The sequence below is a fragment of the Notothenia coriiceps genome, unplaced genomic scaffold (assembly GCF_000735185.1).
Source record: "Notothenia coriiceps isolate Sejong01 unplaced genomic scaffold, NC01 NC01_scaffold00035484, whole genome shotgun sequence".
Taxonomy (NCBI): Eukaryota; Metazoa; Chordata; class Actinopteri; order Perciformes; family Nototheniidae; genus Notothenia; species Notothenia coriiceps.
In genome coordinates, this window is record NW_011368185.1 from 236,134 (window position 1) to 259,925 (window position 23,792).

The 23,792-nt window shown below is 40.3% G+C and overlaps 1 protein-coding gene across 1 annotated transcript in view; it reads left to right on the forward strand.

The window, feature by feature from the left end:
- The first annotated feature begins 225 nt into the window (after positions 1–225).
- sbf2 (SET binding factor 2) overlaps positions 226–23,792 on the forward strand; it is a 34,727-nt gene continuing 11,160 nt past the window's right edge. Inside the window, exons 1-15 of the mRNA XM_010791540.1 lie at positions 226–258; positions 341–475; positions 907–1,017; positions 2,355–2,460; positions 5,760–5,892; positions 7,281–7,389; positions 7,717–7,830; positions 9,661–9,738; positions 9,993–10,106; positions 10,926–11,054; positions 11,258–11,356; positions 11,510–11,714; positions 13,018–13,127; positions 14,164–14,313; positions 20,113–20,181. Coding sequence (XP_010789842.1) covers positions 226–258; positions 341–475; positions 907–1,017; positions 2,355–2,460; positions 5,760–5,892; positions 7,281–7,389; positions 7,717–7,830; positions 9,661–9,738; positions 9,993–10,106; positions 10,926–11,054; positions 11,258–11,356; positions 11,510–11,714; positions 13,018–13,127; positions 14,164–14,313; positions 20,113–20,181 — 1,695 coding nt within the window. The remainder of the gene's footprint in view (positions 259–340; positions 476–906; positions 1,018–2,354; positions 2,461–5,759; positions 5,893–7,280; positions 7,390–7,716; positions 7,831–9,660; positions 9,739–9,992; positions 10,107–10,925; positions 11,055–11,257; positions 11,357–11,509; positions 11,715–13,017; positions 13,128–14,163; positions 14,314–20,112; positions 20,182–23,792) is intronic.

The window sequence follows — 23,792 nt, forward strand, 5'->3', positions numbered from 1 at the left end:
TTTCATGACCCACCTCTCAAGTGAAACACAATTGAGTGTAAGGAATTGGGTGTCCATCCATACAAATTTGAGCAACTTTGTTAATTAAACTGCATTTGAGCATACATTACTCTACTGAGCACTATGTTGGAACACATCTTTTATATTTCCTTGAAGAATAACACATGAGGATGTTTAGTTCATGCCAGACGCGTGCTGGACAGTGTGATGCGTTTGAGGCACATGATGTATTCACAGGCTAAAGCAGGAGCTCAGGCAGTACATTCACGGTCTCTACTCCACGGCACTGTGCTGAACTCTTCAACTGAAATAGCTTATCTTCTTTTTTTCTATGTTTCAGGGATCAAAGAGTATTGAGGCTGATGGGGATGACGATGAAGAGGCGGAGGAGAATGGCCTTATCCAGCCAGCTCAAGTGTTTGCCCCAAAAAGTCTCATTATCGTGTCCAGGCTGGATTATCCCGAAATATTCCGGGTAATAAGACGCCACATGATTAAATCTTGATTAGTTTTATATCTTGTGCAGAAAAAATACTTTACATTTTTGTCAAATCACGGCTTTCATGTTTCAGCTCTGAGATGACGCTTATCTGCTTTGTACTGTCTGCTAAAAAGGCCTGAGTTTGCTAAAGTGTAAGCACACAATTCAGTAAAGTAAATGAGACATAAGCACCTCTGAGCTTTTCATCACAGACTCAGTAGATCACAGTCATGAAGATTCAAGGTCAACCTTGCTATTATTGTTAAAATGTTCTTGTGTAGGTGCTTTTAAAATTAAGCTGCCAGACATTACCTACAGTACATGTTACAGGCCATGTGTTTAAACGAGCTGTAATATTGCCGTCTATGAAGAGTACTTATCCTCTGTAGGTTCCCATGTGTAATGTTTTGGTTTTGTCCTTGCAGGGGTGCTTAGGGCTGATCTACACGGTGCACATCGATAGCCTGAGCTTCCCTTTAGAGGGTCTGGTGTCCAACCTTTTCACATTCCAGGTTCCTGTTGCTGGTGGATCCCAGGTGAGTCTTCACTGAGGCGAAGCTTGTCAAAGTACTAGATTCGGTACTCGCTGCTGCTCGCCTGTATTTAACGGGGCGACAGGTCAAGGTCAGATGTCCAAAATAGTTAGTCAGTGCTGCCTGACTGTGAGGCAGTGACTGTTAGTGGAGGCTCGATGTTGCAGATACTAAAGTGATTTATGTTGTCTGCGTGCAGCCAATCAAGACAGTCGTGTTCAGACGGTGCCAGAGATTGTTATCCAGCCACAGGCAGTGATTTTTGTCTAAAACATACTTGTCATTTTTTCCATCACTTTGCGTGGAGCAAAATACCTCGGCCTAGATTAGGACATCAGCGCCTTTAAATTGTTTTTATGACAGATTAAAGAAATGTATATTTAAAATGATTGACATAGCTTTGGTCGGAAAGTGTCAGAAGATGAGGCTTTAAATGCTGTGATTACTTACTTACACCACATGAAAAAGCAACCCGAAGCCAAAATGTGCTTCAATGTTATTAAACTATTAAAGTACATGTACTGCCACTGGGGAGAGGTCCTCATCACTCGGCTATAAATCACACTTTGTTTAAAAGACGGCTAATGTGCTGTAAGAGGGAAGAGTTTTGGCTTGTTCCCCAGCAAGACGCCACTTAGATCGTGTGTCCTTGAGTGTGGCTCCAGACAGATAGCAGTGGACCAGACTCATTTGTCAAAACAGCACCTAGTTAAACACCTGGGTATGTCAAGAATTTAATGATTGGAGACCTTGAGATACCTCTCATTTTTCTCTTGACTAAGGAATTTCACATTTACTACTTGCTACATCACAACGTCCGCCCACTTAAACTTCCCAGTAATAGGGATGGGATTGGCAAAGATAAGTTGATCGTGATGAATTTCTGTTATTGGGATAATTGTGCATACAAATGCATGCAGGAAGCTGTCAAACTTGCTTTCCTGGTGGAAGAGAGAGAATAGAGAGTAATTCATGACTACCTAATTAAAGAGTGTTTATTTTTCAAACAAAAAGGGACTAAAAAAGATTTGTAGCAAAACACTGATATGTTTCTGTTTAAGTTAGAGTGATTTTGGTTGGTTGTTACCATACAATACCATTTTAATAACATGTAATCGAGGTTTTCTTTGCTCAATGACAAGATTTGGATAATTCAGTCGTGTAGCTGCAGTGTGAAGCACAGAATAGCATGTTCCTTCTTCATGTGATACTGCCACAGCACACGCAGCTATAAATCTCAATGGATGACTTTCAGTCGATGTGCTGCTCGGCTCTTTAGAAGTGAATGGCGGTAGACAATTTCCACAACTGACCTTTCCTGCTTTTGTTTCTCTTTACAGAAGCTGTTCAGCCTGGGCGCGGGGGACCGGCAGCTCATCCAGACGCCTCTGAACGACACGCTGCCCGTCACAAGCAAAAGTGTTGCTCTCCTCTTCCAGCAGCTGGGTGGGTCCACGGCTCTTTAAAAAAACTGCTAAGTAGTGATCATGAGCAAGGCAGATTTATTCAGGCCATGACTTGTTTGTGAATCTTTAACTGTATCTCAGCCCTTGCTGCAGTTTGTCACGTCTACATAAAGTCCTACTTTGGTGTTCAGACATTTTGTGTTGTTATAATCTGACAGTTCTGACGCTCACAGAACATTATTCTTATTCATACTAGCAGCATCATCGTCTTAGTTGCTTTAATTAATCCTGTCTTAATCCGTTCTGGTTTATTGAGGCTTTGTTGTACTTTGCTAATCATGTGGTGATAAACACAAGCACTAAAGGACTTCTACCAACAGGGGAATTTCGCAATGAGCCTTTAAGAACTTGGATTAATTCTACACTAAATGTGTCTAAGGAACGATTATGTGGTTTTCTCTTTGCCCTGTAGAGTTTCTGTAGTTTTATCTGGGCTGGAAAGAGCGCATGATGAAGATTTGATTCAGTTTACTGGTTTCACGTTGCCTTGTTTGCCCAATATGTTTACAGTTAAGACTGTAAACCATTTGCTAAGGCCATACGTGCTTTGTCCAAGATTTAACATGCCTGATTGATCATGACTCATGGTGTCATTGTACCTATCACTTTCCTCAGACTTTCAAAATCACAGTTTGGCATAAATAATAATATGAGCTATTGTGCAAATTATATACTTTTAAATGGAATATAATTCACCTGAAATGTGATTTGTAATGGAAAGTTGGCCCTCATTTATCCTCATTTGATTAGAAGAATGTGATTCAAACCAGAATGGATTTTATTCCCTGAGTGTATTAACACCATCCTCTGTTTGTTTGGACAATGTGGTGAGCATGCACATGGGGGGTACTCGCACGATACACATGTGATCAGGGTTATGTGGAAGTCATAGACTTGTTGCCAAACTGGATACACAAAACAAAGCAAACTCGACACAAAACCCAGCCATGGGTCAGCCTGTCAGTACACATAAGACTTTAATTTTGTGCATTCTGTTTTAAGGATCTTTTATTATCATTCTTCTAAAAGGCATCACAACAGCAGGCAGTTTTGGCCTGGTCCATGTATGCTACAAGAAAAAAACATGACAATTCTTAACAAAACAAACGGCACAGAACAACAGTCTCTGATCCCCTATTATCTTATCTTGTTCTTCTGCAACCGGACGACAAAAGTGCTCAAAATGCGACAATATTGTTAAGCAATGCAGTGCAAAACAACATTAACAAGAAAACACAACTTACCCTTTTACTCATTTGTGTACACAATGGATTTTAACAACCAAAAAAATATATTACGTAGCTTCTTAATTAATATTCAAAAGATTTCTTTAACTTTATTTTTCCTTTTGACCGAGCCCTTTTTTAACAAGCCAAGCTACTGTATGCTTATCAACCCTTGGCTATAAGGCTTATATTAAGTTTACAATAATGACACTGGTATTATTCTTCTCATCTAAGTCTTGGCAAACGAAACTCTATACGCATACTGCAGAGGGTTGAATCAGGACCATAGACTTGAAATGGCTCAGTCTATCTTCTGATGGTGTGTAGTTCTCTGTCTGTTGTCAGTCCTCCTGCTGTTTGAGCAACATGTAGCAGATTGTAATATCTTGCTGTTGGCTTTGTCCTTCATCCCACTTTAATGAAATGTGCACATATTTGTTTAGCACTGTGTGGAAAAACAAATGTCAGCAGGTGTCTCTGATTGAGAGTCAGGCCATCATGGTGAAAGTGACCGACGGAGTTAATCATTTCTCCACCCTTAAAACATGTTCCTATACACGCTGACAGGAAGGTAAATAGCTACATGTTAGCGTAGACAACAAGTGCATCGTTTCCACTCATTAGGTCATCCTCATGACCAAATAAGGAAAGGCCAGTAGCTGTACAGGTCTGAAGATCACTGTGTGTGTGCACAGGTCAGCCAAATCACCAGACAGGAATGTGTGTTAAACATGTCGCACTGCACAGGAAGTACATCCCACCCCCGCGATAAAACCGGCCATCAACAGCTCTGTTGTTTGTTGTTTGTCGCCTTTGTCTCTTCTGTTGTCTGGGGATGTTGCTGTCACTTTTTATTTAGAGCTCGGAAGTGCGTTGCTGTTTCCATAAGATAAGTAAACACCTGAACCTGAGGTGTGATTGCAAAACAGTGAAAAGAGCGCTCTAATTTACAGAGCATTTTTACAGAATTTGAAGTTTCCATGTCTGTAAAAGATGAAAGAACTCATTTAGTTTGACAAGCCTGTTTACCCTGAAAACTGAGGTTTTGTTGAGGCTGGTGTTCGGTTTCCTGTTTATCACTGTGTGCTTCACGCAGGCAAACATCCAGACCCAGCGCCCCCAGTGGTGCGGATGTGTCTGCCAGGGTTCCTCTCTCTTTATCACTCCAATGTGTGATGAATTGCTCAGTTGCTTGATGGGAAACAATAACAGGAACTTGAAACTTAGAATTCTTCCTGATTGGAATTTGAAATATTATCTTTATACCTACCGTATGAGAGTGTAATTTCCTTTGTTTTCACAGATACGTTTCCTTTAGGTTTATAGTCGCTGTTTAACATAAACTGACTGTTTTAAAGTGGAAATGTCTTGTTTTTGTCATCATGAGCCAGGAGGTTTTAAGGGGACACATGGCAACTTAGGTCAAATCATTCTCATTCTAACTTTTTAGACCCCAGTGGTGATCAGTGGAAGAATACACTGTAATAGATTGAATTAATCTAAATCTTAAGAAAACTGAACAAATTTGAAGGAGCCAACATAATTTTGTTGGAATTTCTCAAAAATGCGTAAACTGTTTAGTATTCCTGAAGAAATGTTTTTGCCATGAACTGTGTAGAACAGAAAGGCAAGGCAGGCCTCACCTTTTACAAACAAAGATCACACTACAGAGGAATAATTTACAATGAAACTGAATGCAATACATTTATACATTAGTATTTATGCTCTCAAATAAAGGGTTATTTTCTGCCGCAATTTCGGAACAGACTTCATAAATCAATCCAAGTAGCACTGCAACCTTCTATATAAGAATTGTTTTATTCTGCATAGCATTGCAAAGAATTAAAAAAACATTTTCACAGAAGATTGTCTTTGAAGCTGGTTTGGATATGAACAGAACTCCCAAATGAACATTGTGTGATGTAACGTGTGTTTGAAGTTTGAAATCCTCCACGAATAGAAACAAATGTTTGATGGATGATCTGGAACAATGTGGCTGTCACATTCCAACAAATACCTCATCAGTTTTGTTCTGTGTTGTTTTTCGTTTCAGGAATCCAAAATGTTCTGAGCCTCTTTTGTGCCGTTCTGACAGAACACAAGATTCTGTTCCACTCCACCAGCTACCAGAGGCTCGGAGAGGCGTGTCGCGCCCTGGAAGCACTCATGTTCCCCCTCAAATACAGGTAAACGTGTGTTTGAGCCCCGAAGTTGGGAAGAAATTGTCATGTGATTTCTAACAAAAACTTGGCTGGTGTCATGCCTTCCATCATGGCATGATATTGGGTCAGTCTATGTTTTGGTCATTGGATTTTCTTTTCACAAATAGATATTCAAAAACAAAAAACGACTGGATATTTAATTTTCGTTTTAAAATTGAAAAACCAAAATTGAAGAAAAAAAACTACTTTTCATATTCTGCTACCGGAAGTTACCTTACAAAATAAGAGCGCAGACGAAACTCACGGAAGTGATTTCAAAAAGGTAGTTTTTTTTGTTTCTGTGTTCTAGTGATTTTATTTTTTGTTTTGAGAAGTAGAAAATGAAAATCTTCCAGTTTTTTAAGTTTAGTAAATCTTTTTTTGACCATGATAAAGAAAAACGCCTTGTAATTCAATTTTGGTTTTTCAATTTTAAAACGAAAATCAAATATCCAGTCGTTTTTCGTTTTTGAATATCCATTTGTGAAAAGAAAATCCAATGACCAAAACATACACTAACCATATTAGATTAATAGACTTTGTTGATCATTGTATTAATTTCTAGAAACGGATATACAGTATCTGTTGGATAAGATTAAGATTAACCTCAAAGGGTTTTTCCACCCAATTTTCAGTGTGCCTGAGCAGTGGTTAACTTCCTTCCCCTATTGAAACTGATTTGAGGAGAAGTAATTTTTCTCCCCTTTATGACTTTTTTTCTTCATACAAATTGCTTAATACATTTACATTAGCTTTGCTAAATGACTCGACTAGTGAGACATGACAAACAAGAAAGACAGGTGAATAAACGGTGTCAAACTGTAAGGTACACACGTTGAGACAATAGCCTGTTTCCAAAGCAGCCCTGTCATGTACAGTAGAAAGAGCACAGGCATGAGTTTGTGTTACATCATTTTGATAAGAAGCACATCCAAGAGTTTTTCTGACTTTTGTAGTGCAAGAGTTGTAGCAGTTCTCTTTACTAACAATCAGCATTTCTTTTATGCATTCACATCCTGTGAAAAGAGGAACTGCAGTAGTCATCATTATGCTGTAAAAGTATTGTGTAGTCATTCTTATTTTGTCCATGTTGCACAGTTGTATTTACGGGAAGATGATGATTATAACTTTCCAAAGCTTGTAAATGATATCATTGCAAAACGTATGAATGTCATGAGAATGCCGCGTGCCGTTCTTATCTTTATTGCTAATGTTTGTTTTCATCATTTTAGATATGACATTTCATAATAAAGTACATTTAGAAGTACCATTTTTGTTGCCCACTCATTTTCCCCCTTTCTTCCCCATCCGTCTTTCCAGTCTTATTTTTCATACATATTTATACTTGTGGTTATGTCTTCTTGTGTGTTTAGTTACCCGTACATCCCTATTCTGCCCTCGCGGCTGCTGGAGGTGTTGAGCTCGCCCACTCCCTTCATCATCGGAGTGCACTCCATGTTTCAGACTGAAATCCAGGATCTGGTGAGTGCAGATGAACTTGCGGATCATAAATTGTTGAATTCTGTCAAACACCTGTGAATCATTACCAAATATTGGAGCCTTTACAGTTATTTTATGTTCTAAAATTAAGGTTGCATTGTGATAGACTGGGACCTTCTACTAATCAGAGAGCCTCTTGGTTTCAGGACGTGTTAACACACAAACATTAAGTAATCTGCCCTTCAACAAGATGTTTATTTAACTGGTTTCGGCTGAACTTGGTCAGGCGCACGTGTCATGCCTCACAGTACTCCCTCCAGCTGCAAACTCAACACTTGACCTGTCTGTGTTTTATGTGTGTGCAACCAGTTGGATGTTATTATTGCTGACCTGGACGGAGGAACAATAAAGATTCCTGAATGCATCCACTTGTCCCCGCTCCCTGAACCTCTGCTACACCAAACACAGACTTCCCTCTCCCTGGTAAGCAACAACATGCACACACGCCCACAGTCATTCCACCATGTTATTCAAATAATCAAAGTATGATGACATTCATTTCATTTCAATCTTTATTTCGAACAGATAAAAAAAATAACATATAAAAAATAACAAATGTGAAAAACAGAATACCGTATTGTTAAAATACAGTATTTATCCACATTCATGATACAAAAACTCTTCATATTAATAATATTAATTAAAAAATCATATGTGTCCGAAAGGGAGTAGGAGGAAGCAAATGCTTATGAATTCCCACTCTTTACTGGATCAATGATTGTCCTTTATATCATTACGCAAGTTATTCCTACTTACATTTACATTTACACATACAATAATTTCTCCTCTCTTCATTCTCATAGTTTTCCAAAAAAGTGTCGTTTTAAACTGAATTATGCTTGTGCTTTGTTTTAACTCCTCTCCAAACCATTCCATAAAATCACCCCACAGATTGTTATACTCATACTTCTCAGAGTTGTTCTGACCTTGAGTTGTTTAAAATGTAGATTTCCTCTCAAATGACACCCACCCTCTCTGTCTATGAACAATGTTTTTAATTTCCTAGGAAGTAGATTATGTCTGGCTCTGTTCATGATTTGTGCCGTTTTAAATTTAACCAGATCAGTGAACTTCAATATGTGTGACTTCAAAAATAATACATTAGTGTGTTCAAGATATCCAACATTATTGATAACTCTCATAGCCCTTTTTTGTAATGTGCATAACGGCTGTAGGTTGGTTTTGTACGTGTTTCCCCAAATCTCCACACAGTAAATCAGATATGGCAATATTAGTGTGTTATATTATAGAGTATACAATAAGTTGTAGTCCAGAATGTGTCTGGCTTTCCCCAATATTGCGATAGTCTTTGCCAGTTTTGCTTTTACATTGGAAGTGAGCAAGCAAAAGTTAATTAATTCATGAAATAATTTAACTTTGAACAGTGCACAAATCTGAAAGTAATATAGGGTTCTTCATAATCAAACATGCTAGGCGACTGCTGGTAGAATGAAAATTCCTGCTTTCCTTTCTTAAGGAATTTAAATAGAAAACATTTTAGAAAAAAATATATGTGCCCCCTTTTTTCTGAATTAAATAGATTATTATCACAGGATTTTTCATGTGGGAAAAATCTGCTTTTGTTTTTCTGATACAAAATCCCTTCAAAATTCCTAATTTACTCAAGAGCTCGATTTTAATTGAAGCAAACATGTCCCTACTTTTTAGTTTTACACACTTTTCAGCAAAACCATTACTGTCTCCTGAGTCCATGTGGACTGCCTGAATTCATATCAGATGCATTATCATATTCTGTGTCCATGTAACATGCCCTGTCAGTTCAAATCATCCTGGAGAAATATGTCCAGCAGATTAGAATGGACTTTACAAAAAAGCTTTCCTAAATCACAAACAATTGAATCTGTATTAATAAAAGATACATGTAATTCTATCTTCAAATGTTAACCAAAACAAAACTGTATTAAATTAAAGATGCAGGACATCAAGCTCTCAAGTAAATAAGAGCTTATCATTGGATTTTACAGCATCTTTGTTCCTTCAGAAAAATAAAGCAGGATATTTTTATTTTTGAGAAAACGTTTCTCAGAACTCTTTAATTAATGATCTGGTTTTGACTTTCTTTATTATTAAATTATGTCACACCTTTTATTGTATGCTGTATAGTGAGGTCACTCATAGTAGACAAGGCATGTTCACTTAAGTTGTTGTTGCAATTATTTCAATTTGCTCCACATAAAAGTGTTTGTTGAATCACCTCGAGAAAATCATCTGGAAACGTATTTTTCTCCGTAGGTTTTGCACCCTGATCTGGAGATAGCAGACAATGCATTCCCTCCGCCTCGCACTGCCCCCTCCAACCTCAAGTTGTTGGTAAGTCAGCATCACTATCACATGCCCTCCTTTCATTTGTGACTCTCCGGGTGAAGGCAATAATGTCCTCCTTATGTGGGAGAAGGGCATGACTGCCTTTACCAACAAACAGGCTCTTATCACCTAAAGGGTAGCGTTGGAGTGACGGTTACCTTGTATACCCTCAAGACAAAACAACATAGCAGTTGCATAATTAACTTATCAGACTGCATTTGTGGCATAGTTGTTTGATGAGTCGTGTGTGTGTATTCCAGGACAAGGAGGTGCGAGCCGTGTTTCTCAGGCTGTTTGCACAACTCTTCCAGGGCTACAGGTCCTGCCTGCAGCTCATCCGCATCCATTCTGAACCCGTTATTCACTTTCACAAGGTAAGATAACGACATGATGGAATTCCCAGTGGTGAAATTAACATATTTCCAAAACCCTTTACTTTCCAATATGTGACCTTAGATTAAACCCTGTTTGGCAATTGCTCCAGAGCAAACATATTGTTCTTTTTTATCTGCCAAAAATGTTTAAACCCGGAGTCCAGAATTGCGTAGGAAGACTTGACGGATAAACCTGTCAGGGGCATACAGAGTGTGTGTTTGTGTGTGAGCATGCTTGTTGTTTTAGATGTGTTATTGAGGCCCCCATGAGTCTTCCTGGATGTGATCCTTTTGTTTATGCAATCTTCAGACACAGTCCCATTACCTTGGGCAAGGCACGACAAATAGCCATATGAAACGTATTAGGTTTACATTTTTGTTTTGTGCCGAGGTTTTTGTTTGTTCTTGTCTGTGGTGTCTCCGTGGTAACCCCTCTGCACATCATCCTCAAAGTACCCCACATGGATCACATTATAAACAAACGCTCAGCTTAGTCGCCTGGAGTGGGGGAAGGCTGGAGTGAACTGCGTTTTATCTCCTCTTCCCACAAGCACAAATAATTATGCGTAAAGTAAATTAAAATCATTTGTTTGTAACAAGATTTATATCCCTTTTTCTACATGCTTAAGAACTAACTCATGATTTGAACAATAAAAGATGCCAAAGTCAGGCCCCCCTGCAGAGATATTTTTAAACTTGTTCTAAAAATGACTGAGATCACTCAGCTTGTTTTTCAGTCTGCAGCATTTCCATATGCCCAGGATTACACTGCTCCCATCTGTGTGGGGTTGTAACTGATCTATTTCTGACATTCTCCAGACTGCCTTCCTGGGCCAGCGAGGCCTCATCGAGAATGATTTTCTGACCAAGGTTTTGGATGGCATGGCCTTCGCTGGCTTTGTCTCGGAGAGAGGTCCGCCTTACAGAGCCTGCGATCTCTTTGATGAGGTACAGTACCATGATGCTCCACTTAGCTTTTCAGTTGAGAAAATCATACACACACTAAAGCCACTACGGAAGAGTTTTAAATGTGACTACTCTATCAGTTGTGATTGTGTCCTCATTATGCTGCTTGGATACTTTTGAATGTATTTTCCCGATTATCCACCCCGTTAAAAGTGTATATTACTGTTTTTTTGTGTGTCTTGTAGCTGGTGGCCTTACACACTGACAGCTTTAAAGAAGAAGAGATCACCCCTGCCAAACTGCAGAAGCACATCAGGTCGTTCTCTGAGCAGCTATACAGAAATGTAAGACTTCATGCCAATAACTACATCTCCTCTTTTGTATTGTTGTTGTACCGTATTAGACTTAAGCAACTCTGCACGTGTTTTGCTGTATCCACTGTATGTACAGCTGTGAATCCTATTAATGCATGTTTTTCTCTGGTGGGTGTACTATAGGAAAACCCAAACCCCCACATGGCATTTCAGAAAGTGCCTCGGCCGTCGGAGGGGTCCCACCTGCGGGTGCACCAGGTACCCTTCCCCGTGTTGGATGACGAAAAGGTGGAGAAGATGCTGCAGGAGGCCGTGGTGAAACACAGCAGCGCACCTCCTTCTATACGGCTGGAGAAGAAGTGTGTTGTACCTGCCGGACCCCCTGTCGGTACGGCCCACTCTGAACTGCTGTGATAAACAATACTTACTGATCTGAGGAGGCTTAACATACACGCAGGGTTTTGTTTACTTTAAGTCTCTCGCAGTGTTTAACATAACAGGTTTTTGAAGCAATGTAAAAAATGGAGTCTGAGGTTTGCATCAGCGGTAGCTTCAATGAATTTCCTGTTCTTCTGTAAAATATAGTTTTTTTTAATTTTGTTTATTACGTCTGGTTCTAATAGGTTTGCATCACTTATGAAGTCATATTATTTTATGTTCTCTATACCAGCGGCTTTCAAAGTGTGAGGCGCACCTCCCCGGGGGAGGGGGCCAGAGAGGTTCAGGGGAGGCGCAGTGTGAGAAAAAAATAACGAGAAACAGTGAAATTTGTTGCAAGTGGCAACATGGATCGTTTTTATTGAGGAGACAGCGTCTGGCAGAAAACGGACTAAGTATAACCACGATTATTTGAAGCTAGGATTTTCATGGACCGGTCCTGGCAGGGGCGGACTGGCCATCTGTGTGTTCTGGAGAATCACAGAACGGCCGGTCGTCTGCGGGCCGTTGACGGCCGGCTCGGTTCGCTGACGGCCGGCACCGCCCTTTATTTTAATTTTAATAACACTTACTTTGACCAAAAGCAAGTACCGGTCAAGGCTGCAGCCAGAGGATGATCTGCTTTTATTCCTGTCTATATTGCATCCCCGCATCATCCGCTGTGCGCATCAAAGACGCAGACTCATTGTTCCCACTAAAGTAGGGGTGAGTGTAATAAGGAGGCAAAGTTGACTTTCAGTGTGTTGCCGGGAGCTATAAGGATTTATCCACGATGTTGAAAATGTTAAAAATGTTTTAAAAAGTTGTTGTTTAATGTTTTAAGGAGGTGACGCTACTCAGCCAATCAAATCGGTGCAGTCAGTGAGTCAGCACGATAGATTCAAACAAACACACAGAGACGAGACAAGAAGAGAGAAACAGTTGGAGTCATTTCAAATGGTGTGCTCAAAAAAGACTTACTGGACCTCTTTGAAATGCAATTGAATACCCCTGCATTATAGCAACAATAATAATAATAGCAATAATAATTGGGAGGGGGGCGCGGCTGTTCTTATGTTCTCTGCGGGGAGGCTCACCTTCCCACACTTTGAAAACCCCTGCTCTATACCACTGTAAACCTTTAGGAGTATTTGATGGAGGCTTTGAATGAGCCCAGTGGGTTTTTCTGCCTCTTCCTGCACTGTATATAAATTGTAATCTGTAATGTTTTTTTAATTGTTCAAATAAACCTAATCTGTTTTTCTGTATTCCAGTGTCCATTATGGGCAAGATGGGCTCTGTGTTTAACAGCGCTCGCAGGCTAGAGGTGGTGCGGGGCTGCATTTCCTTCATCTTCGAAAACCAGACCCTGGAGACTGAAAAGGTGATGCTTTATGTCTTTCATCAGGGGAGCTCATCAACCTTTAAACCAGCACATGATCTGGGGGCATCTCAGTGTTACTTCCCCCCCCAGCAGACCGTTATGGAGCTGTGGATCTCTCCACACCTTCATCATCCTCATATCTCACAGCTGCCACACACAGAAATAGATAAGGCCTGTAATCAAACACTCATGGAGGCAAATCAGTTAATGTCACTTGTTTATCGCCTCTTTAAGCATCTGCACTACACAAAGATGTCCTTCATTGTGGCCCCATGTACGTGATTCTACACAATATGCGTACGATGTGTTTAAAATGGGATCCTTGCAAGTTACTTCTTGTATCCCGCTGGCTTCATATCTGTATATAATTCAAACCTGCATCTCTGTGCAAAGAATGCATAGCATGTATCCTCTGAATCCCCCGTGAGTCTGTAAATCATTCGCTGCCAAATGGTCATCTACCATACAGCAGGTCAGAGCAGTTCCTTGAAACACTATCTTGGTGCATAGTGTTAATGTAAAAAGTGAATCGATAACCAAATCAAATTACCCCAGTGTTTTATCAAAGTTTCATAAAACAAGGGCCTGAAAATCTCAGGAAGCAAAGTTGTTTCCCATTCTTCACCCTCACTCACAAATTGCCCATTGTCTTCTTTCTGTCTCTCAGGTCAGGTCAGTGTTCTTATTTTGGATCTTTTGTATGCCAGTATCAGTAATGGCGATAGGCATGATCTTTTCAGGTCGTCTGAACATACGTAGGGTGGCATCCTACTCTCTAGAACTCAATATTTCAGGGAATTTTTTCAAATTCTACACAAATCTTCACTTGGACTTGATTGTCAATAATCATGGTCACTGCAACTTCACAAAAAGGTGTGGCCATTACTCAAGAATCTATATATCTATATCTATATATATATATATATATATATATATTTAGACTTAGACAGAGATGGATGTAAACTGCAGATGTGTTCCACAGCAGGGTGGTTATTCTGTTTTATTTTCTAAGACCTCCTTTGTTCCACCTTCACAGACGCTGCCGGCTGCTCTGCGCGCCCTGAAAAGCAAGGCAGCTCGTCTGTGTCTGACGGAGGAACTGAGTCTTCACGTTCAGCAGAATCGCGCCATATTGGACCACCAACAGTTTGATTACATCATTCGTATGATGAACTGTGCCCTCCAGGTGAGTCACACGACAGAAAGACACAGATCCTTTCCTCTGAATCAGTACTGTAAACTGAAACATGTACAAAACTCCATGCAGCTATGTGTATATCATTGTTAGTACTTTAGAGAGAGAGAAAAAAAAACGTTGATAATCAAACTTAAAATATATGTATCAAGCATGTTTTATATCAATTTAATTTGATAGCTTTGGGTTTTGGACTGTTTTTTAGGATGTCCCCTTAGACTCTAGAAAACGCTGATGTCTCTGACTTATGGCAGATTCAATTGATTAATATATTTTTTCATAAAAAATCGAACTATAAACCCATCCAATGCAAAACAAGCATGTAATTGCATCATACCTTAGCATCTGCAATTTCTAAGTAACCGTGTCCTTCCTGTCAAATGACACGGGTTTCGTAATGTTGATAAAAAAAATGAAAACCTGAATCTTCAAATCTTCTGATCCAAACAGGAATTTCACTAAATTGTTGCAGCCCAGTGTGCTTAACCCAACGGTCAATCTTATTTCTTATTGTGCGATTCTTATAAGCATAGCAATGTGTAAGCGTGACAGTAGTACACGTGAACATGTATTGGAAAAACCTGTCCATCCTCTTCAACTTCTTTATTTATTTAAACTATCTGGCAGCATGTGGTAAGACTCAGCTCCATATCAGTCAATATGTTTGTCTCTTGCTGGTGTCCTCATGCCTGAGCTACTTGTCAAAGTGAGTAAGTAATGTGTTTTGGTGCAGCTCATAAAAAGTCAGCGAGGCTTCACTCGACCAGCCAGCTCTTTATTGGTAGTTCCTCATGTTTTACTACCTTAAATCAGCCCTTTCTAAGGATTTAAATAATTTTAAGCGGTCCTCAAAGAGTGCAGCTTTTTATGGAGTGACTTTAGATTCCAATCATTCTCCTGAAAGAAAGAAAATAAAGCTAATTAATCCCACCGTATGCCAAGGACATTTGACGTGTCATTGACAAAATGAAGACAAGTGCCACTGTAAGGTCTACCTGGCAACGATGCTGGTTAGATTATTTCATGCAGGAAGACGTGAAAATAAGAGCTTATTGCCTTTTATGTTGCGAGATGACTGACTTTGTTTCCAGGAACATAAATGATGAGCTCTGCGCAGTCAGTGGTTTGTCTGTGATGTGCTTTTGTTGAAAGCCAAAAAGTGGCAAGATGTCTGCATAAAAGCACCATCTCCTTTGCATGACCTATTTATTCAACACTTGAATTATATTTGAAGTCTAAACTAATGCAAAGGTATTTTCTGTTTTGTTGTTGCATTGTTGTGCACACAGCTGATACCCAGGCCATCAGTGCGTCTTTCTGTCTTAAAATCTAATCCTGGTGGAATGTGTTTGAACCTTTTTTGAAACAGATTAGGGAGACTTTTTTTTTTAAATATTCAAAATTCTGTATAACAGGTCATTGTCATGCACATCTGGAAAAATGAAAGAAAAAAAGTGTGTGAGGGTTGTTTAAGTTTGACAATTGTTTTTTTGGTTTGATCAGAATATAAGTTCCTGATAACATAACATCTTAACTTTCATATTTCTACAACACAAAATGAGTCCCTTGATTTCCCCTGGCGTTCAGCTAAAAAGCAAATGATCCACAGCCACACACCGGGAAAATGATAATTGTACACATGGAGAAGAGATTTAAAGTGGAGTGCACTTTTGTGACAACTTGGGGTAAAATATAGTCAACCTTTTTCCAATTGCTTTTTTTCATTTGTATATTTTGTATTGGCTGTAATGCATTCAGTTACTTGAAGAAGGGGGCCTCAGTTGTGAGGGATCCCTCTCATATAAGTGAAAGTAATATACATACTAAATAGCTGGGCCAGTAATTACTTTCATATTCTGCGTGCTGCCCTTTCTTTCAACGCCCAGCCACTTAAGAACCCTGTGTGTGTGTGTGTGTGTGTGTGTGTGTGTGTGTGTGTGTGTGTGTGTGTGTGTGTGTGTGTGTGTGTGTGTGTGTGTGTGTGTGTGTGTGTGTGTGTGTGTGTGTGTGTGTGTGTGTGTGTGTGTGTCATCCTTAAGGCTTAAAGCCAAGGTGACCTACTCAGTAAAAAATGTTTCATGTGCTCTTTATAAGTGACAGCATGATGCATCATTAGGATTTATGGCGCCCATGTTGCTGTGCACATTGATTTTCAATGACATCATCATTATGAGGCCAATTACAGCATTTATCGTCTAACTGTCAACTTCAGGCTAAGTGACAGTTCGGTTGTCTGGTTGTAATCAGTGTTCGCAGGGGAGCCTGCAGGAAGGGCTATGTAATGCAGAAATGTGCAATAGGTGAAAGGTTAGCACATTAGAATCAGGTGGTACTGTACACTGTTAGTGCGTGCTCATTCTTTCTTGTTTTTTGAGTTAAAAATGTTGATACATTCTTTGAAATGATTTGGAACATTGTTTGAAATTATTTGGAACGTTTACAGTGTCATTTTTTTTAAACATCTGTTGTAATCCTTATCTGTTTTGTTTTCTGCCCTGAATCACACACAGTAACGACCCTCATAAAGGTATTTGTGTTAATTGCGCATTTATTTTGTGTGAGTGTATATGTGCAGTGGTTAGCACTGCAGCTTTTAGAAGTAAAAGTAGCGCAAGCCATGTGGGGGAATGAGCCCTGCTGTGGATGTATCCTGGCATCCCAACCATTTCCTGTCCGATTATGAGCCCTCTGTGCTCTGCTCTCTCATTGCCGAGGGCCTCATGATGGTGCTCAAAAACACTCTGAATGGCAGTTTACTGTGAGAGGGGATTAAGGCAGGGGGTCCATGGGAAGCGGCCGCAGCGGCATGGAGTCCATGAGTTCCGCATGAGCTTGATGTGCAGAAACACACGTTACACACAGATGTTGGAGAGTACGAGGCTCTTTATCTGACATGTCTGAATCATACAACTCCTGAGTCTGTTCTCTGTCCCTCTTAAAGGCTGCCTGCTGCACTTTAATCAGTCTAAACATCTCCTGCTTAAGCTAAACAATCAATCTAAACGTTATTAAACACTTGGTGACCAGATAAAATACATTTTATAGAATGCATTACAGTACGTAAAAACGGCCAATAAAAACTTGTGGTTTTAGAAGGAAAATAAATCAGTTTCACATAAAGAGATATCCATACCAATGTCTCCACAGCTGGAGAACCTCATGGTTTGATAAGCGCGAGATGCATTTTAGGAGTCATTAAGCCCGCCATAAATGCATACATGAGATTCCTTAGGACAGTTTGCAGTAGTGACTCCTGCAGCCACAAATATTTCACTTGCACTACAGAATCAAGGTCTCTTCATCATTATACTGCAACTACACGGAGTCTCTGTACATGAGTTTTCTACATTTTTAGATTTTTCTAGATCATAAATTAGTTTCTTACTGTGAGAACATGGCCTCTGTCTGCCTTTGATGGACTGCCTTACATAACGTGGCCACTGGGAATCTTAGCTGGGTATCATTCCCATGTTCAGTTTCTCTAGGAAGTCCAGCAGTTTGAGCAGGTAAACAGCACAGAAATCAACTATGAGGCTTATTTGTGATTCAAGCCGTGATTGACATTAATAGAGTTGAGACTTTTTTTGTTTTGTCTCTAGATAAACAAATATCCATAAGGGCCACAAGTGGCAGTTCATTCCCTCCTGGAAAGCGTTAACACAAACACAGAGGATGCTGCTGTTTGTTCACATCCTCCAGTGTTTCTGTCACATGCTCATGTTTTTTGTTTTTGCCCGCTGTATACGTGTCTGAAACAGAATAGCAGTGTGAGTCATCACAGCTATGGTAGCTCCTACCGCTTCAAGAACAAGGGAGAATTGGTAAGACTTACTGTAAATAATAGGAGGAAAGGAAAACAGCAGGGTATCATTTCAAAACAAATGTGGGGATACACGACACCCTCCTTTACCCAATTCTTGAAATCCAAAATAAAGAATTTTCCCTGACTCTGCTCCATGTGGCTTTGTTCAGCTTACAATGATAGAGGCCTAAATACAATAATACAGACCCTTAAAGCGTCTCATGTGATGCTGATGGACAAGAAACAGCTCAGCTCGACTCATCAGGTCTCACTTGTCATGTCTAATCCCAGGCCTGCTGCAGATTTCACTGCTTATCGGTTCCCTTTGTGAGTTGACGTGCATGCTTTTGTAGCTGTCACTCAGCCTATCAGTCTGCTAACAGGAGATTAAGTGTTTACAGGTGATATCAAGTGTGGCTTAAGTAAACCTGACACTATATGAGATATGAAGCGATGATGCAGCCGAGGGACAAAGCTTCTCTTCACCCGACGCATGAAAAAATGCATTTCGTTATGAGTTTTTGTTTCAAAGAACCAATGGTTATGCTTCGCTGAGTGTTGGAATAATACCGGTTTGTCAATTATTCACTCTTTTCTGCCAGTGCTTTTTCACTTGTTGTTGTATTTTGACTGGGGTCCATGAACTCCTCTGACCCGCTGGATTGTTAGGGATGCTTCTAAACAATGCTTTGGTGCAGCTCCAAGCTTGGACGTTTCACCACAGCCCAAATAACTGCAAGGAGAAACACAAGTGACAAGAGAAATAAAACTGAAACTATGTTGCTTATTCAATGGGGGGCCAGGCTTTCATGTGTTGCTGTGGAACTTGTGTTTTGCATTTTCTCCCCTCTTCACATTCTTGTGTTGAGGCCCCCATCTCGAACCACTATAAAAAAAATGTACGTCTTTTCTCCCATCTCTCCCGCCAAAACTACTCTGATAAGACTGTTAAAGTTCCATAGTTTCAGTCTTAAATGTAAGACCTCTGTTCAGGTGTTTCGGTTTTCACAGAGAGAAGTGTGTTGTTTACACATTTTCTGGGTTTGAGGTCCCACTGAGGGTTTTGGCAGAATCAGTGTCCATGTTTTTACTTGGTCTTAAATCGAGTTTCCCCGAGCCATTCTCATTTACAGAGTCCCGCAAATAAATCCCAACAAAGCCCACATGAGACAAGTACCAATTTCCTGTGAATCAAGTACTTTTACTCCAAATTGCGTCCTTTTCTTCTATTCTCCTGTTCTCATCATTCTTGGTGATCTCTGCAAGAAGAGTTTTGTTTGGGCCCCTAAGTCCCCCACTTTAAGCCTCCTAATGTACTATTCACCTTAATATCATCCTCTAGAAAGCGCCATTATGCGTCGCCTCTTTGACCTGGAACAATCCCATGGTGAGTAAATGTTAAAGCGGGAATATTTAGATTCAATATAAAAAGAGAATTAAAGGCTAGTTGTGGCTTATGATAAGTGGCAGCATGAGCATGTTATGGCCAAAAAGACTGGAACTTTTTGCGTTGCTCTGCTATTCTCTTGCAATTTATAATAATAGCTAATACATTGGAGGCCGGAGTGCTCTGATGTTTATGTCAAGGCAGGGATTATATAAGAGTATTGAAAGCACATGTCCTAATATTGAAGCAGAGCAGAGTCTGTGGTTGTTTCTTTTTTTGCTTCTCCTGACATTTTGCAGGACAGCAGTGTCTTTATGTAACAGGAAGCTACATCTGAAGATTGACTCTTTGGTTGTCTCCAGGTCACATCTCTGCATTGCAAGTTCATCAGTCATGCAATAAAGTTATTTCTTATTGTTTGTTAAAAACTAGATACAGTATTGCAGTAAAAAGATGTTACCCTTTGGCCTTTTGGAATGTGTGACCTCTCTGTTGAACGCCTGTGCTGCTTGTTTTGGGGCTCCTGTGAAAAAGAGCTGTGTAACATGTCTCCTGCTGTGTCTGCACGGGGCTCACTTCTCTCCTGTTGTTTGGCCCTCAGGACTGCTCCAGCTCAGAGGAATACACCGTGGCTTCTGCACTGCTGCCCCTGTCCACAGCCTTTTACAGGGTAAGGAAATCAATGAAAACAACACTGTATGTGAGCTCAAAATTATGCTTCTGTTTCTCATATTTTCATTTGTATATAAACCACCGCTTAATCAGGTGTACAATGCAAATGTAAGATCTACCTGAACACCTGTGGTTATAGGTAAGCAGTTTGAGCTGCTAAATCTAATGTCACACTGAGGTAACTCGCTCAACTAGGACTTTATGGACCTAAATTGAAACAGCTACCTCCATAATCATCTTTTAAAACATTGTATCCAGCTTAAATTTTGCCTGAAATACAGCAAGAAATACTGCTAAAAATGTCCAAATATATGTATATAGAAATAGTTGTGTGTGTGCTGGTTGATCTAAAGAAATGAATATTTGCCAACATATTGTTGGCAGATTTGTGTAACTCTCATATCAATAGTGCTTATCGGCCTAAAGTCCAGCTATATTGCTGCTCCAATAAAAAGGCACTACAGGCAGGGCATAACATTCTCAGTGAGGTACTCAAATGAGTGCCTGGAGTCAGTGTTTGGTACTCCAACTTCTGGCTCCACTCAAAGTTAGTTGATGAAGCCCTCTGTATCGCAAACGTCAACGGGGGCGGGGTTGCTAGTGGAGTACTTCAGGAAAGTCGACGGGGGGGGCTAGTGGAGTACTTCAGGAAAGTCGACGGGGGGGGCTAGTGGAGTACTTCGTGACCACAGAGCATGAACGTTGTGATCAGCTGTTTTAGCGCAGTTCTCCATTGAAGGGGGGAAGGGGGGGAGTCTCCCTCCGCAGCCGGTTGGCGTAGTTTTGGCACAATTCCGTTGTACAGACCGACGTTAACAGCAGCCCTGTCTGTGCACATGGAGACCGACTCTGTCGTCCGGGGATCTAACCGCCTTCTGGAAAAGCTTCACAGGTAGGCCTACGTCGGTGCGCAAATGCGCTTTGTGACACAAGTGACGGTACGCATTTCAGATTGTTGCCGCGCATGCGTACCTGCGTACCAGTTATGTGCACCCCTGACTATAGGGCAGGTTGTATGCACAGAATAGCCATAAAAAGGACAACATTATCAACCTTTTAACTTCAGTTGATCCCTCAGTAATCACATCCACAGAACATGTGGTAAACCTCCATAGTTAGAGCGCGGGCCATGGCCTTAAGTTTCCTCACCACATTGTCAACACATGGTAGCTACATTATTCACCACAACAATTCAACAACAGCCTGGTTGTTGCTATGGGGACAGACACAACTGTCCACACTGGCTTCTTGTTGAGTACCAGTGCCATACCCTAATGGGCTGCAATGGGACCTGGCCCGCTGTTCACCACCACATGACTCATCCTGTTAACATGGCACAGGCTCAGAACCTCAGATAAGCCCTGTTTTCTTGTTTGTCTTCAGGGCCACCAGTATTAATATTCATCAATCTTGTGAAGTTCTGTAGTTTAGTGCATTTCTGTTCAACCATGCAACAAGAATATACCACTAAAGAGAAACCTATGATTTATATCCATCCATTGTCCGTCACAATTCTGAAGTAATGTAGTGATATCCAGCTAAATGAGTTTGAAGATTATAAATGATTTCATTGTCTAACACTGGCAACTCATTATAGGAAAGAATATTTTGAGAAAACACCCAATTTATTTACAGATTATTGGAACTGCTGACATGCTCCAGCTCTGCCTCAGCCAAAGGGAGACAAAGTAAAGTGAGGTCAGGAGGGAATCTGCCAAAATCATTCTGTAATTTCTCTTTTAGTGGCGCAAGAAACATGCAGTGAAATAGTTAGAAAAACAAAGCTCGCTGATGGAGCGTCCCAGCAGCTGTCATCATGGGGATCGAGAGGCATTACAAAAGAGAGCCTTACAAGTTTGATGGAAGGGGTTGCCTTGGTTTTTGCAAAGAACAAAATGTACCATGACACTGAAGCATACATGCCCATCTCATCTTTCAGAGGCCCCTCTGCAGCCGTCCATCTCTATAGGAACATGAAACCCATAGAACGACCTTTGCTCGCATGGTCGCTCAAACTATGCTTTTCACATTACAGTAGCTATTTATTCTAACAGTTGTGAATACTTTATGCAGTTAATGACCAACATGTCCTTGAATCTGACCTGAAAAGGAAAGTCATTGACAAACAATGTGAGAGTGATTAAAGATGGGTGCTTTTATCTTGTAGCTGTTTTTAAATTACCTCTGCAGAACTTGGTAGGATGTTGTTGAACATGCTGCTGAGAGGTCAGTTCTTCTCTCACTGTTTTAAACCTTATTGTGAACGGAACATAAACTTAAAATGGTTTGTATAATAAAAGCTGAGAGCCCTATACTCTAAAGTGGAGTTGATGGTACTGGGATGCCGTTGTTAAACTTTTCCAAGTTTGATTTGTGACGAGGTATTCACCTTTTGATTTCCTGCACTTTGTCATGTTGTACAGAACTTTTTAAATAACTCAAATTCTGAATAAATTAGTTTTTAGTTGAGATGAGTCAGAGATGGTAATGTTCATGCATGTACACTGTGAACACAGTAGTACATTTTTATTCTCATAAGATATACAGTACATTGTTTATTTCTACTGCTATTGCATGAAAAACATTTGCCACTGGGATGATGTACAGAGGGTGGATCATTATTGTGAAATAAACGGGGGTGATGCAGGACTTGAATTAGTCAAGCTCATTTAGCAATTTGCGAGGAAGACCATGGTGCTCGAAACGTCAGGAGCTATTTTATGTTTGGATATATCTGCTTCAACTCTGATATGTAAACAAAAATAACAGACTGTAGAATGCCCTAATTGAATAATCGGAATCTAGTGTTCAACAAATCGCGTATCTGTGACTGTTTGAGTTGAGTAGTCCGACAATGGTGAAGTTCTTGTTTGGTTTTCTTGGCCAGGCTTTAGTCGGCTCACTCTGTGATCAGCTAACAGTGTAACCGTCCCAATGGCCCCTAAAGTCTCCAGGTCAGGAAACGTGGAAAGCTCAGCTCGCTCCACAACGGTCTGCTCCCGGATTCTGCCGGATGGAGTCAGGCGGTGTTTAGTTTTATTCTTGGTCATGTGTTGACACTGAACAGTTTATGCAAGTGAGCTTCAATCTACAGTATGTTTAAGTTGTTTTACCTCTCCATGTCTTTGCTTACCCCTCAGCTTGACCTTTCTTGGATATTTATATCAAACTTATCCAGCAGTATTGATAGACATATGCACATATATCAGATAAAAGGAAGATATGCAAAATATATTTTGGCCTGGATCATGTGTGGATGGTGTCATTTGGCCCGTGAAGGTGAAGTTTATTCAAATGCCACACAACCTTTGCACAGTGGCCCTTTGTTAGAGTTTGGGTTGTACATTTTGTTGTGGTTCTAATCTGTGTGGAAAGTTCCTCTGGCATTCATTATCTATAGTGCTGGGGTGGTTTGTCAGGAGATGAACAGGTGTCGTTGACGTCCTTTGGATTGCGTCTCTGGAGTAAATACCTCTGTTCGGGGAAAACACAGATTGGATACAGCAGCAAGAAAAAAACCCAAACACCATTCTGGAAGACTTCCACATCAGCGAGAGCACTTGACTGTTAGCATTCTTTAAAGCCAAAGTTTATTCATAGGGGGGATTT